General features: G+C 35.2%; 1 protein-coding gene across 1 annotated transcript in view; it reads left to right on the top strand.

Annotated features, from left to right (window-relative positions):
- Amnionless (amnion associated transmembrane protein) overlaps positions 1–15,585 on the top strand; it is a 111,821-nt gene extending 96,236 nt beyond the window's left edge. Inside the window, exons 7-8 of the mRNA XM_081757072.1 lie at positions 12,303–12,477; positions 14,544–15,585. Of these exons, the coding sequence (XP_081613198.1) occupies positions 12,303–12,477; positions 14,544–14,708 (340 nt within the window). The 3' untranslated portion in view covers positions 14,709–15,585. The remainder of the gene's footprint in view (positions 1–12,302; positions 12,478–14,543) is intronic.
- The last annotated feature ends 264 nt before the right edge of the window (positions 15,586–15,849 follow it).

Raw genomic sequence — 15,849 nt, 5'->3', positions numbered from 1 at the left:
CACACCTTTGTTTCTGTAATTAGCCGACAAAATTAAGTACATGCAACCACAAACCGCACAAAAACTACCAATCGTCGCACCACATATACACCTTTCAACGTACTATCTCAGAATGTTGGCGCCACGCTTCTCTCACAAAGAACTACTAACACGTGGCTAAGAGTGTCGCCATCCTGTTCCGAAAATAGTGAACTATACACTGTCCGATACTATCCGACTTTCCCCTATAACTTCAACATTTTTTGGTGAGCTTCTCTTTAATCCTAGAATCCTAATATTTTCCATAAACAATCAGTGGACCCATTAGTTTTTATGAGAATTTTTTCGGATCTCTTCGTCAACATAGAAGGGGGATTCAGAGGAACAAAATGGTAAAAAAGGGATATTTTTGATCAAAAATCCCACTTTCGCGATTCTTGCTAGTGTTGTAAATAGAAAAAAAAAACCGTTCGTTTTTTTTCAGAAATGTACGTTTTTTTTTTAGAAAAAAAACATTGCCTCTCGTTTTTTTTTCTAAATTTCGGTTTTTTTTCAAATAGTCATTTGTAATGTATCTTACGTCATTTAAGTCTGAAGTATTTTTATGTAGGTGTAATTACCATAAAATGCAACATAAATTAAACACTAGATACTGATACGGTACACATATTTTACAATTTATATGAGTAGCGTACCTACTAATAATCCGTGTTTCTGTACTGTTTCACTCATATCAACGAAGAAATAAAAGTATAAATGAACATTTTTTTTTTCGTGAAAGTAGGCCTTTAATAAGTACGAAAGTAATATCACGAACAGTATAAAATGCAAATAACTTGTCTAAAGGTAAAAACTGTACTAATTTGCCTACTAATATTTTCTGAATATCATATAAATAATTTGTCGACTAGATATATGATATGCATTGCTGGCTCTACCATATGTGCAACACGTGCATTTGCACTGAGGGGCAATATCTGTCATAAGTGTTTTATTTAAAATAAATATTTCTTGTTGGAGATAGACTTCATGATCATGGTAGCTAAATTTACTAAGCCAGGGGGACTATGACGCAAATTGCGTCATTGAAATATTTGGGGGGATTAAAAATCTATATAAATATGCTTGAGGGTGTGTAAAAATTAATCGAAAAGATTTTTTTTTCATGGAAGAACACCTACGGATAGACAATTGAGGGGGGGTGCGTCATGGACATGAGGGGGTGGGCACCACTGACTAAGCTGACCTTCTATTTGAATACTACATTCATAAATTATGTTTAGGTCGCATTAGTTTAAGTAACATGATCAGTGCTAAAGCAAATGGTAAAATAAATCCCAGAATAAATTGCTTGATTGTTGTCAAATGCAGGAACTCAATTCTCGAATGCCTGTCCCCTTTGGTTAGTTATCAAAGTTCTGATATGAAAGCTTCTCTTGTCTTTGTCGCAAATAAGATTGTTATCATGGAAGGTGGAAACAATTAAAAAAAATAACAGATGTAGAAGGAAAATCAAGAAATAAAGGTAAAAGAGCTAGTTGCACTATAATTGCAAACTGATATGTTGAGATTGAAACCCGATATTGAATTCTATAAAAAGGATTACCATCTTTCAGATGTATTTGCTTTATCTTTCACTAACATAATAGATTAATGTTTAAAGAAAAAAACAGACACAACAATATTGTATTTGTAGTAAGTATTTAAGCCTTTCTGAGTGCGAGTGTAGTTTCCCTCCCTTTCGTTGTTCATGCTGGAGTAGCATACTTAAAATCGTGACTTTTAAGATTTGTTCTTTCTGGAGAAAGTTTTAGGCGGCAAATTACGTCATTGCGCGGGCGACAAATTGCCTGGGGTCGGCCCGATGATATGTACATGCATGTCCACAATGATTGTCGCATATCTATAACTGTCTTCTTGTAAGAATATAATTTGATAATGATTTTGCAGGGTACTTTTAATATTACGTGTATAATCGGAAAATGTATATTTGTTGTAAATTTCAAAGGAAAAGAATTATAAATACGAAAATGAGAAAGAGTAAAAGAAACTGTTGCTAAATGGAAAGAAAGTTTTATTTTTGTTTTATTGTTCTTATTTACTGCTGTTTTGACATGAAATTTGCCACATACATGTCTTTGCCGATTATACACATACTAATATTATAAGAAATACCAGGCGGATTCGTTATCAAATTATATTCCTACAACAACATATTTATAGACATACAACAATAATCTTGGACATGAGTGTACATACAAGACATGAATATAGGATGACATAATTTGAAGTAATGCAGGGTGTTTCAAAATAAATATTAGGGTTTTGAAACTTTGTAGTATCTATTACAATTAACTTACAATTATAAGTATTATCAAATGAAAGAGCAACTCAAACAGTTTTGTACACACCCATGCCATGCATTGTTTCCTCTGTCTGCCGTTAGAAAGAGCAAGTAGCAAAGATGGAGACTAGAGACCAGAAAGCTTTGTGTGTTTTAACTTTGCAAAGACTGAATCTGTAGTTACAGTGCAACCGTCTGTGTGAATTGAATGTTTTGTGCCATATGGCGGAAAGTTTATGGGCCTTTCTCACCTATTGACTCTATGTGTGCCATGTGACGAATGAAGCTCACATCGAACACTTGAAGCAAAAACTGTTTGAGGTGTTCTTTTATTTGATGTATTGTTTATAATTGTGCGTAAAATGTAATAAGTACTGCGAAGACTTAATTCCCCGATATTCATTTTGAAACACCCTGCATTTCTCAGCATCAGTATTGGAACTAAGATGTAAAAAGGAGAGATTGTGATTGTTTACAACAACGATATTATTATTAGTCAAGACTATAATTAATACAACAACACAAGTTAGTAGTCAAAAAATGTAATTAAATGTACACTCGTAACCCTTTCGGACCCAGGTGGCCAAAGTGGCACATACGGATATGTCAATTTTTTAATCCGCTCCTGTATGGTCACTAATTAAGATATCGGTATATATATATTTCTTGCCAAATATGGTTGGTCCATAGTTTATCATTTTAGTTTCTTTTTCTTCTGTGTGTCGAATTCGAGAATTTTCGAATTTTCTTTATTACTTTTCCCCTGTAGCTTCATTCGTTGTATAGAGACCTCCTTAAGACTTGTCAGGTAGATACGTCCGATGGATACCTAATTGTTGACATCAATTGGACGGGCTTGCGCGCAGTGTTGCCAACTACGGAAATTAAAATCTCCTTAAATTTGGGCAAAAAATTCGAAATTTTTGTTATAAACCGTACCTATACGTCGGAATGCAAGTCAACTTACGTCAGTCGAACATTTGTTCTTACTGAACAAACTCGCGTACATATCGTTACAGTGGGGTAATTAGGGGAAGCACGAAAAATTCGGATTAAGGTTCTAACTCTTGATTTTCCCCTACTTTTCTCTTCATCGAAATATATTTTTGGTAATTAAAAGAATTGTTTCTTAAATATCGCCATGATACTTGTAGGATATATTAGTAATGTACCAGTGTTTATTTTAAGATAGTTTTCGTCTGTCTGGTAGCAGTGTTGCCACCTACGGAAAATTTTAATTCAATATGTTAGGGGAAAGTTACGTGTTTTGTCTATTATATCCCTCTTGTTGGCTACATAGGAACAAAAGTGCCAGTATCTGAAAGTCTTGTCTTTACCCTTCACAACGCACTATAGAAAGTTTCAATAGGATAGTTAGGGGAAGTACAGTTAAGGTTTACAGTAGATCTTGTTCTCTAAGTGGAAAGATAACTGTGATTTTTTTTAGGTAGACTGAAATATTTTTTAATGACCTGCTTACTTTATTAGATATTGTCACAATACTTGAGGGTATATTATAGGGATACCAAAGCTTCTTTTAAGATAGTTTGTGTGTGTCTGCTAGCACTGTTGCCAGCTACAGAAAATTTTAATTTCCGATTTTAGGGAGAAATCTTGTGAAAAAATCCCTTTTTGTCTCTATTATTTCCCTCTTGTTGGCTACATTCGAACAAACCTACCACTGTCTGAAAGCCTCGTCCTTGGCCTACACAGCACACCATAAAAAGTTTCGGTAGAATAATTAGGGGAAGTACAGTTAAGGCTTATAATAAACTATGTTCTGTAAATGTTAAGAAAATTGTGAATTTCTGAGGTAGAATGAGATTTTTTTTAAAAAAATCATGCTTACTTTGTTAGATATCGCCATGATACTTGTAGGAAGTATTCTTGGGGTACGAAGGTTTACTTTCAGATACTTTACGTCTGTTTTATGACAGTGTTTCCAGCCAAAACAATTAATTCCTGATTTTAAGTAAAAAAAAAAATTGGCAAATTTCCCTTTCCCCTCTATTATTTCCCTCTTGCTCGCTACGTTGCAACAAATGTACCACTACCTGAAAGCCTTCTCTTTAGCCTACAGAACGCACCATAAAAAGTTTCAATAGGATAATTAGAGAAGCTGTAGCCCCGGCATATCTGTTGGTTTTTGCTTCTGAGGCGTAAAAAGTGTCAACATTTCATGTGTATGGAAACAGAGAATTTTTTCTTTCTCTCTTTGAATGGAAGCCAGCGACTTTAGATTTTCACTGTACCTTGTCAACGCACCAAAGAATTTTTTTAGGTGACTTAGACCGATATGGCATCAGTGGTGCTAGATACAAAAATCTTGAAATTCGGTTAGGGATTTTTTGTAAATTTTCACCCCTACATTTCCCTCAGTAATTTCCCACCCGCTCACAACACTGCAATGTAATGTACACCAAAAAATAGCCACATTCCTTTTCTAAAAAACAAGGTCTTAACTATATCAATAGGGTAAGTGGTTTTTGAGCAATAAGTCACTAATTGACAAAGTAGGAAAACGCCAAAAATGATCTGGGTCCGAATGGAATAATCACACGATTTTGCTCGTATAGGTACAAGGAAACAAACGATTTGTAATTTACGAGGGCTTCGATTCAAGTTCTATTGATTATTTCAATAATGTTCAAGATAAATCAATAAATAATAGCTGCCAGAAAAAAAAACAGACATTTGAAAAAAAAACATGAAAAAGAACGATGTTTTTTATTGAAAAAACACTTCACAGGAAAAAAACCGTTTTTTTTTACAACACTAATTCTTGCTCCACTCGTCTACATGATAGGGACATTTGAGTGGTACTTTCTGAAAGCCTACTCGATTCTGAAGAGAACGACATATGTATCATCATCCTACGATAATTAGGGACGTGTCAGGAAATTTTTGAAGTTTGTATAGTATCCTTGGGAAATTTCGGAAATATTCGCAGAAGAGGAAAATATTTTTCCCGCCCTTAGTATTGAAGATAGAAGATTGGTATTTGGCACACGTAATTAGTACCATAAGTAACATTTTTGAAGTGATTTCCAGATCTCTATGTTAACCCAGGGCCGCGCCAGAGGGTCCCAAAACGGGGAAAAAGGGCTTTTTCTCCAAAAATCCCTATTTTCCTCACTTGTAACCCCATTAAGAACGTCCTAGGGACATGCTGGTGATACCATCTAAAAGCCTACTCTATTCTAAAGAGAACTACGTATGTATCATCATTCTACGATAATTAGGGACGTGTCAGGAAATTTTTGAAGTTTGTATAGTATCCTTGGGAAATTTCGGAAATATTCGCAGAAGAGGAAAATAACCTGAATTTTTCCCGTCCTTAGTATTGAAGATAGGAAATTGGTATTTAGCACAAGTAATTAGTATACTACGTAGTATTTTTGAAAGTAATTTCCATATCTCTATGTTTACCCAGGGCCGCACCAGAGGGCCCCAAAACGGGAAAAAAGGGATTTTTAAGCAAAAATCCCTATTTTACTCAATTTTTTCCTCCTTAGGGACGTCCGAGGGACATTAGGGTAATTTAATCTGGAAGCCTACTCTATTCTGAAGAGAATGGCGTATGAACCGTGATCCTACGATAATTAGGGACGTGTCAAGAATTTTTTGAAATTTATATAGGGTATTCTGGGACATTCTGGGAATATTCGCAGAAGAGGAAAATATTTTTCCCGTCCTTAGTGTTGAAGATCGGAGATTAGTATTTGGCATAAGCAATTAGTACACTACGTAGTATTTTTGAAAGTGATTTTTGGATCTTTATATTTACCCAGGGCCGCGCCAAAGGGCTCCAAACCGGGGAAAAAGGAATTTTTTCAACAAAAATCCCTATTTTCCTCAATTTTTCCCTCCTTAGGGATGTCCGAGAGACATCGGGTAATACCATCTGAAAGGATACTCTATTCTGAGAAAAACGAGGTATGAACCATGATCCTAGGGTAAATAGGGATAACACTGTCGCTGCTTATCTGAGACTCACGAAAAACACCGAAAAAGGCAAGAATTTAAAAGGGTTAAATATGCCTCTAATCTGATCACACAATTTTCCACACAGATATTCATGAGCAAGGAATCAAATCGCTTCTTACACCTTCGTTGTTTAAGAGTACAAAGGGCTAGTGTCTACTTGCGTTTCTCTTGTCAATTTACTTAATAAAATATGACATACGATATACGGTATTTTAACTGATAAAAAGAGTATCCTATTAGTTATACAACCTTTCGTCAAACAAAGTGTTACAAGTAACCAGGAAAACTAACATTGATATCAAATATTCAGATCATGTCTTTCCCCCCACACACACTTTTAACGTCCAACCTCCGCCACTGCCCACAGATGATTGAACCTGGAACACACGCATGGAAAGCATTAGCGCTAGCAAATTAGCTATGAAGAGGTACAGCATACCATAATAGTCAAGAATGAAAGCAAAAAATAAGAAGCGGAAACGACAGACTGTACGATAATAATACTTTCACAATTTTAATTTCACACTATTTATTTCGAGACTTTCGAGACTTTCGAGACGAGACCGAGATTTGGTCCTCGAGACCGAGACCGAGATCGAGACAAGCATCTATTGACCGAGACGAGACCGAGACCGAGACGGCGATTTTTGACTCGAGACGAGACCGAGACCGCTATTTATCAACCGAGACGAGACCGAGACTGTACAAAGTCTCGTCTCGTCTCGTCTCGATACCATCCCTATAGTCGAATCGAGTGTCAAAGAAAACTCGCTCGCGTCCATCCCTACGAACGAGTAACGCAGTATGGCATTTTATCAATGTTACATTATATGAAAATGTTCATATATCAAGTAAAAATTTGTCCTTGCATTTACATAAAGCGATTCAGAAAGTGCAATAATAATAATAATAATAATAATAATAATAATAATAATAATAATAATAATAATAATAATAATAATAATAATAATAATAGCGGTAGTAATAGTAGTATGGAAAATTGAAGTCATTTTTTTTTCACATTTTTAAAGTTTCGGACCTAAAAGTAACGCGTTACTTTCGACTAAAGTAACAGTTACTTTTTGGGGGCAAGTAACGCGTTACTAACGCGTTACATTTTAAGAGAAAGTAAAGTAACTTGTAACGCGTTACATTTTTACAAGTAACTTACCCAACACTGCTATAATTTCAGACATATGTAGTAGCCAAAGTATATTTTGGATTTTAAGTACAAACATTGAACATATTCTTCACCTCCATCGATCAATATTTAGAAATTCACAAAGAAGGATCCTTCTGAATTTCCATTCCATTTCACAAAATATTTTTTACCGTTAAGAGATCGAAATTAACATACTATTGATGTGGTCACATACAGAATAAAATTAAAAAGTTTACAATTATTACTGGAAATTAATACTGTCACCCATTTGAAACAATTTAAAAGCACATAGTTTTTAATGTATTAAAATTTCATTTCTTATCAATAGTATGAAATGTTGTAAATAGTAGTAACTTTCCATAACTGTTCTCCAGTGATGGGAAGTAACGTAACGCAAGTAACGCGTTACTTGTAACGCGTTACTTTTTAAGTAACGTTTCCTAGTAACGCGTTACATTTTTTCCAAAGTAACTGTAACGGTAACGCGTTACAAATTTTTAAGTAACGTACCTAGTTTGCGTTACTTTTTTCGCGTTACATTTTGGATGAGTAATTACAATATGTGTATATTTTTTTCGGAAACAAATGTTTCTTTCCTGTAAGTGAATTTTTCAGAATGAAACAATCGAGCATGAACTATGTATGCCAGTGACCGACTGTCACAACACACAGAGAAACAGATAAGTTCGTAGTGCCACTTGCTGTTTTTTGAAGATGAGGACAGCCTTAGGGAAATCGCGTGTACTGATTGCAAGCACCTGGAAGATTTGATCATAGATTTTGACAGCTCCAAAGCAATACATTCAGTGAATGAAGTAGGTGTGCAATGATACCGTTAGTCTATTTTACTTTGATTGGTGTTGTTTTTATAAAGATGGAGAACGAAAATATTTTACCGTTCGAACATTTGAAAGAATACTTTTTTCTTAAGAGCTGAGGATGATGGTGGACAGAATTTAAAAGTAAAATGTCTGAAGTGCCCCGACGGAAATTATTTATCAACAACTAGGGTAGCATAATTAACGATTTACAGTAAGGGGTTATATGAATAAACTGTGTTTTGATGAGCAGGCCTACTTTATTACTAGAAAATAGTTTGCTGATGGTATGTAATATTGGAGTTCTTTCAGATCAGTTTACTTATCCTAGAGTCCCATTGATTATAGAGTAGTGTAATGTTTCTCTATATTCTTTATTTTTAACTTTACATAACAACATCGTTATTATTATATAATTAGTTTAGCAGAACTATTTTTTCTAACGCATAGGGATGAACACGAGTCAAGCTAAAACTCAACTTGACTCGAATTCAGGTCGAGTTTCAAGTCAAGTCAAGGGTAATATTCTTGAGTCGAGTTCCGAGCCGATTCAGTTTTTCGCGTCGAGTTTGATAAATGGCTCGTTCGTTTTAAGTCGTCTTGAAATCATGGCCTGATTACACTGGAAAACAAAAGCCATGGAATACTTTTAGTGTTGCTCACGAAAGGGGACACTGCTCGGATCTCGTCTCGTCTCGATAACGAGAAAACAAGATATTTTTTTATAACAAGCGCAGCTCGGCTTGGCTTAACTGAGAAGATGGCTCGAACCGGCTCACTTGGGGTGAACCATCGGCTCGAACTGGCTTGGTAGGGATGAGATATTTGCTCGGTTCGACTCAACTGAGCCGAGGGGTCTAGCTGAGTCGGTTGGGTGAGCTGTTGGCTCGGCTCACTTCGGGTCGATAGTGAATGAGCTGTGAGCCGAGCTGCTCGAGTCGCTGACAATTCTAAACTCGGGCCGACCAGTTTTGAAGATATTTGGCCAGTGCCCTATAACTTTTAACAGTGTTTGGCTCAAGCCCGAATACTCAACCTAGACCCTCAACCCAAATTCAGAAGCTCATGAACAATGTCCTTGACTCCTAGACTTCACGACTATCGAGGTTGGCAATCAACAGTTTTTTAGTATTCAAATACAAACCGTCTATCTTTCTTTTTATATACAGTGTTGTTATAATTAATAATAATAATAATAATAATAATAATAATAATAATAATAATAATAATAATAATAATAGCGGTAGACCTAGTAATTGTAGTACGGAAAATTGAAGTCGTATTTTTTTTCACATTTTTGAAGTTTCGTATCTAAAAGTAACGCGTTACTTTCGAAGTAAAGTAACAGTTACTTTTTGGGGGCAAGTAACGCGTTACTAACGCGTTACATTTTAAGAGAAAGTAAAGTAACTTGTAACGCGTTACATTTTTACAAGTAACTTACCCAACACTGCTGTTCTCCTAGCGAATTTGTATACAACCAAAGGTAGTTTTGTCAAGTTTAACAAAAAGTCCAAAATAAGATTCTCGAAAACAGCTCTTATTTGGAAAAGGATACATAATGATCGTTTTTGGTTGTTGTAATGGTCTTGCCAAGAAGATTAATAAAAATTCAGCGTAACAACAAAAGCTGCTTTTCTTATATATATATATATATATATATATATATATATATATATAAAATGATTGCTAAAGTGAGTGTAGGGGCGCTGAATTCTACTTCGCCCCGGGCGCAGAAATCTCTAGCTACGGCTCTGCTTTTCTCTACTCTCTTTTCAAACTAACTGAGGATCTACCTCTGGAAAACTGTCAATATATAATTGATGGAGGTCATCTGCTACACGAAGTGGATTTGCCTACCCAAACCAAGTGTGAAAATATACAAAGCATGCAGCAGTTATATGATCAAGCACTTTGACTATAGCTTAGTAGTAGCGTTTGATGGTTATGAATCCAGCTCAGCATTAACAAAAAATATCGAAAGACATAGACGATCCTTGAAAATAGCTTGCCCTGACATAGATTTGAACCAAGTTTGGACTCAACGATTGAACAAAGTAAGTTTTTGTCAAATCTGGCGAATAAGTATCGTTTTATTCAGCAACTCACAAAAGATCTCCAAAGCAAAATAATTACTGTCATTCAAGTAAATGATTATGCAGACATCGTACAAACTTCTATCAAACTGGCTAGCAGCGTCAAGAATAAGTCTGAAGTTGTAGTAGAAGATGTTGGTTGACCTACTGATTCTGCTCACATCACTTACACCCGATGAGATAACAATCTATCTTTTGAAAACAGGACAAGGCAAAGTTTATGATAATTTTTTTTTTTTTTCTATTGATGCGCGATACTGCTTTAAAATATCACAGATCAATTTCTGTTTTTACATGCAGTAAGTGGCTGTGACAGCAATGCAAGGAAAGAAGAAAATCTTCCAAATTCTGAGAACTAAACCTGAACTTCAAAATGCAGTTTCAGTTTTCAATGATCCATCAGCACAAGCATCTACATTACTGGCTGAAGGAAAAAAAAATCTTCTTTGAGTCTACGGAGCTACAGATATAGAGACTTCTTTAAATATCTTTAGATGCACTAAATTATGTCAACTCATTTCTAAAGGAAAAACTGAAGTTAACTTGGTTAGTCTTCCCCAACAACACCTATTCAGAGTGTTTCATCAAGTGCAACTATGGAAGAGCAATGACTTACCATGGTAGAAAGAAGATGGAACTTCTTCGGTTCCAGTCACCATGCTTAAACCACTCTCTTCCGAAAACCTATTAAAGCTAATAGCATGTAAATGTCAAAAGGGTTGCATAGGTTGCAGATGCATAAATGCAGGTCTTTGATATTCTATTGTATGCTCTCACTGTAGATTGGGACGCAGAACTCGCCACCTATTATGTCAACTGAAGAAATCATGGTTGATGAAAATGATCCCGGAAAAGAAAAATACAAACGGATTGTTTTAGAGCAATGGTTGCCAACAACTTTTGGAGGACTTTATCGCCATCATCAACGAGGCCCCAGAAAACCTTAATCCTAAAGTCGTAATTAAAATTCCAATTCAAAAAAAAAAAAAAAAAAAAAGACTGAATGTGTCCTGTCACCAATTGCATATGTTAAGACAAAGTACGGTGTGAAATTTTTAAAAATATTATAAGGCTAGTTTAAAATAAAACTCTTTTCCCAACTATAAATTGTGTCTCCTGCAGTGAATGTCCACTGACCTTTACGGGACCATCTCTTGGAAACCACTGCTTCAGAAAATTGCAATTTTCTTCAATTTGTTGAAAATGTAATGCTCTACAAGAAAGGTCAAATAACATTTTGGCATATCTTGCATAGTTTTAGCACAAAAAACTAAATTGTGAAGAAAAATGTGGTCGAAAACAGTTTTTACAAGTTGGCAGCGATTTCCTAGGTTTCTCACCATTGACATCATTTGAACTCTCCGGTATTGTTTCTAATGCTATTCTGAACGTGTGTACCGAAAATCAGCTTGTTCCGAATTTGTTCCACTGAAAAAGCTAATTTGCCTGGACTACACTCCAATTTGCTAAGAATCCTCCCATTCATTTTGTGTACACCACGTGCAGCTACCTGTTAGAAGCGAGCTATCTGTTGATCGCACAATACATTGAAGGAACCTTCCGGTCATGAAATGCTGTGTCAATCCTGTGCTGCCGTCATGGGCGTCTCTCGCGGGGGGACGGGGGGACGCGTCCCCCAATATTTTGAAATACGAAATATTCAATATTTTATTTTAATTTAATTTAGTTAGATAGTCACTAGCAGTTAGATCATTTCCTTTGATGTCCCCACCAAATTTTACATGCCAGAGACGCCAATGACTGCCGTATATATGTACTATAAATGTTTAGGTGTACGACGTCCTCAAAAATCTTTATCATACAAATTACAGGCAGATTTAATCTACAGTAATAATAATAATCTACTGTAATAAACTAAAACTAATAAATACATTAATTACTATTTTTATTTCCAGAGGCACTTTATTTTTAGGCAGTCGACCAATCACATTCGCTCGGTTTGAGAATGATGGAAGTGAAGAGGGTCAACTACGAATTGGAGCTAGCCAGGTGAAAGAATTAGGTCCTCAAAGTGATGACGAACCTATTCGACAAGCATTCGACAATCCAATGTACGACCAACCCTCATCGGTAAGATCTAAACCTTTTTATTTTTTTTTTTTTTATTTATTTTCTTTAGCAATACTGTAACTAGGATTTTCTTACGTGGGATGGAAAGAGCGATAGTCTAGAGATTAATGTTGAAATTATTGACAATAAAATGTCGTAACATACAACGAATAACCATTCTTCAAGATAAATATCATGTTCCGTATTCATTATCTACATGATTATGTACAAATAATCGGAATGGACCCACGAGATGGAACTTTTATATCTTATAATTAGAGTAGTAGACTACATGTTTAGTCGGTCGACTAACTGGTAATGACGCATAACTACAGTGAACTACAGTGAAGATTTCAGAGGGTAGCAAGGAACAATATATCCTATCCTACTCAATGTCATAATATTAATTTACTTATCAGCCCCAGTGTTGAAATTCCCTCCACAAAAAAATCTGAAATCATCACTGATAGTCTGTACGAAAGTAGCCATTCTAACCCACAATGGCGTACGCAGAATTTCATCAAGGATGGTTTCATACACTCAGTCATCTCATCCTTTCAGTCCAACGTGATTTTTGTAGAGGGTGTTCATGAACTATATCGGCAAACTGTGGAAAGCGGTTCCTCACATCAAAATATGAAAATATTCATATGGACATGTGGAGAAAAGTGCATGGTTTCAAAGCTAGGGACGTCCAAACGCGTGGAAATAATAAATTGCATACCTATTATTCCAAACACTATGAATCGTGAAGTGGTGATACTTATCAGCGTAAAGAAAATTACGCATACACCAATGTGCAATGGGTGTTCATGGGATTCCCCACAGGGTATAATTCCCAGACATGCTCCCAATAGAATTCCCGAGTGAGATTTACTCGGACTTAAAAGTGGTGGTGGGTCCAAATAGTTGACAGCAGTTAACTCGGGATGCATTGATAGGAAGTCGGAAGTGTTACAGACCGCCAGCTCCACAGTTCCTCATGTTCGGAATAACGCTCACTGTGATGTTACTTTTCACGCTTTTGGATAGCCCTGGTTCCGAAACTATGTACTTTTCCGCAAATCCCCACGTGATTTCTGTTTTTCATATTTTGATGTAAGGAATCACCTCTTCCAATTTATCGGTATAGTTCATTAACTTCTTACATATCTTAATATAATAAATACTCATTTTTCCATAATATCTTGCTCAAGAGGAGTTAAAACCCTCAAATCTACTGCTAAGCTGTCATAGTAATGGCTAGTTTTATTTTAGACTTGATCCCAGAGTATACCCGTGCTTCTTCTTTCTTGCTTTCATGATTGTAGAGTCTGAAAGTTTAATTTATTTCTTCCTTGCAAATTTCATAAGTATTTCAACACTGTATTACTAAAGAAAACTGAAAAGATCGTAACCTTTTCCTTATTTGTCTCACCTGCAATTCACCTCACCTCTGTGTACTGAAATAAAATACTGAACTTTGTATCATAAGAGCCCATGAAGTACTGTTGCCGACTATATGACCCACATTTCAGCCTGTCACGCCATATAATGCTTGATATATGTATATATATAAGCGTGTGACTGTATTTCTTGGTTACGGTAATTATTAGTGCTCTCCATGATATATTTCTAGCTATACCACTATCAGCATTGCACTAACTATTGCATTTGGGAAATTCATAATTATTATAATGTGTTGGCTTGGTTTAGAATTATTTCTTTTCGAGTATATAATATATACCAATATTATATATATATATATATATATATATATATATATATATATATATATATATATATATATATGAGTATAGATTAAATGTAAGATCAAATCTTTAGTCTACATCAATCATTTTTCTGTACAAATGTATATCGAGTTACGAAGTTTTGGGGAGTCCGGGCCCGGGGTTCCCCCGCGTGTGTGCGACTCTAGCTACGTGCTGCTCCACTTCTGCGCAGGAGCCTCCCACTTTGACTATTAGTGTCATTTTGGAGCGCTTTCAAAACTTACTTTCTGGATGTGCCTCGTAAATAATTAAATCGTAGCCTCTCCGCACACAAAACTTTTGATTCAGAATCTTCTTTGTTTTACTTTCTTCCAGGCGACGGGAGAACTAAGAGTAAGGATGCAAGATGTATTACATGAGAACCCACTTTACAGCGTTTTGGAAGAAGGTGAAGAGGTGACTGAACACGTGGATGTAGATACTTCCTCCCCTAAACAAAAAGAAGAAAAAGAACAAGGGCCAGATGAAAGTAAAGATTAAATACATCTAACAAGAGAAAAAATATCTTAGACCAGTGATGGTCAAATTTATCTTCTGATATCTTTGTTCTATTTTGCGTATTTAAGTTCTTTTTTGATGTATTTAGGCCAACTAGAACTTTCACGGACATTTATAATTAAATCTATGAAATCTACATCTTTCTAAATATCGACCAGATATCTAAAATCTTACCTTCCAGAATTGACTCGAAGGAAGGGTGTGATGTTATTCAGAGATAATTGCACCAAATTTGGTGTAGGAGTAGGTAATGGAAATAGAAAGGAACGTGTGAAAGCATTAGTTTCGCAGGCATTCGGAAGCAGAAATAATGAGTCTTATAATTCAGGAGAAGTATAGCCTGTCAATCAGATATTGATGGGACGGAGCCTTTGCTGGCTGTTGCGGACAATGCAGAAAGTTAAAATTCCCATTACCTACTCTTACATCAAATTTGGTGCAATTATTTCTGAGTGACATCACACGCTTTCGTTGTTAGTAACCAAGGTTAAAAGTCAAGTATATTGTGATGGCCAGCTATACTCTTCCTTTTTATAGAATTGTAAATGAAAAGAACAAGTCATACATATTTTCATTTTTCATTTGTGAACTAGATCTGGATGAAACGCTAGCGGACCAAATAAAGCCCGCAGACTACCACTTAGCTATCACTGCTCAAGGTATATAAAATATTAACGACGGAACTGTATTAAAAGCTTTATGTAGATTAAATAAATTTCATACAGGAGACTTTTATGAAATTTTATTACATAAGTTGATTGTAAAGTATGACTATAATTTAAAAAAATATATCTTTATTACATCCAATAAATTATGTATTTGAAATAAAAGATTATTAATGTGTTAATTTATTAACAAGCATATACATTTCATTTTATCCCTTCATTAGTTTTACTTTAGTACTTTTTAAAAGTTAAATGAGTAAATACCCTTGGATACAATTTTTAACTACAAATGTGTAACTATAAATGGATCATTCTATTTGAAATGGGACTTTTGATGTAACTGGTATGTTGATAAGTAGATAGAAATCAAAACACGTTGAAATTATATAAGTACATACTTTGCAGATGTAACTTAAAATTAATAATGATTGATTGATTGATTTTTGAGTTTTACGTCC

This window comes from Thermobia domestica, chromosome 5, assembly GCF_964235325.1.
Source record: "Thermobia domestica chromosome 5, izTheDome1.hap1.1, whole genome shotgun sequence".
NCBI lineage: Eukaryota > Metazoa > Arthropoda > Insecta > Zygentoma > Lepismatidae > Thermobia > Thermobia domestica.
This window is presented reverse-complemented; position numbering and strand designations above follow the sequence as displayed.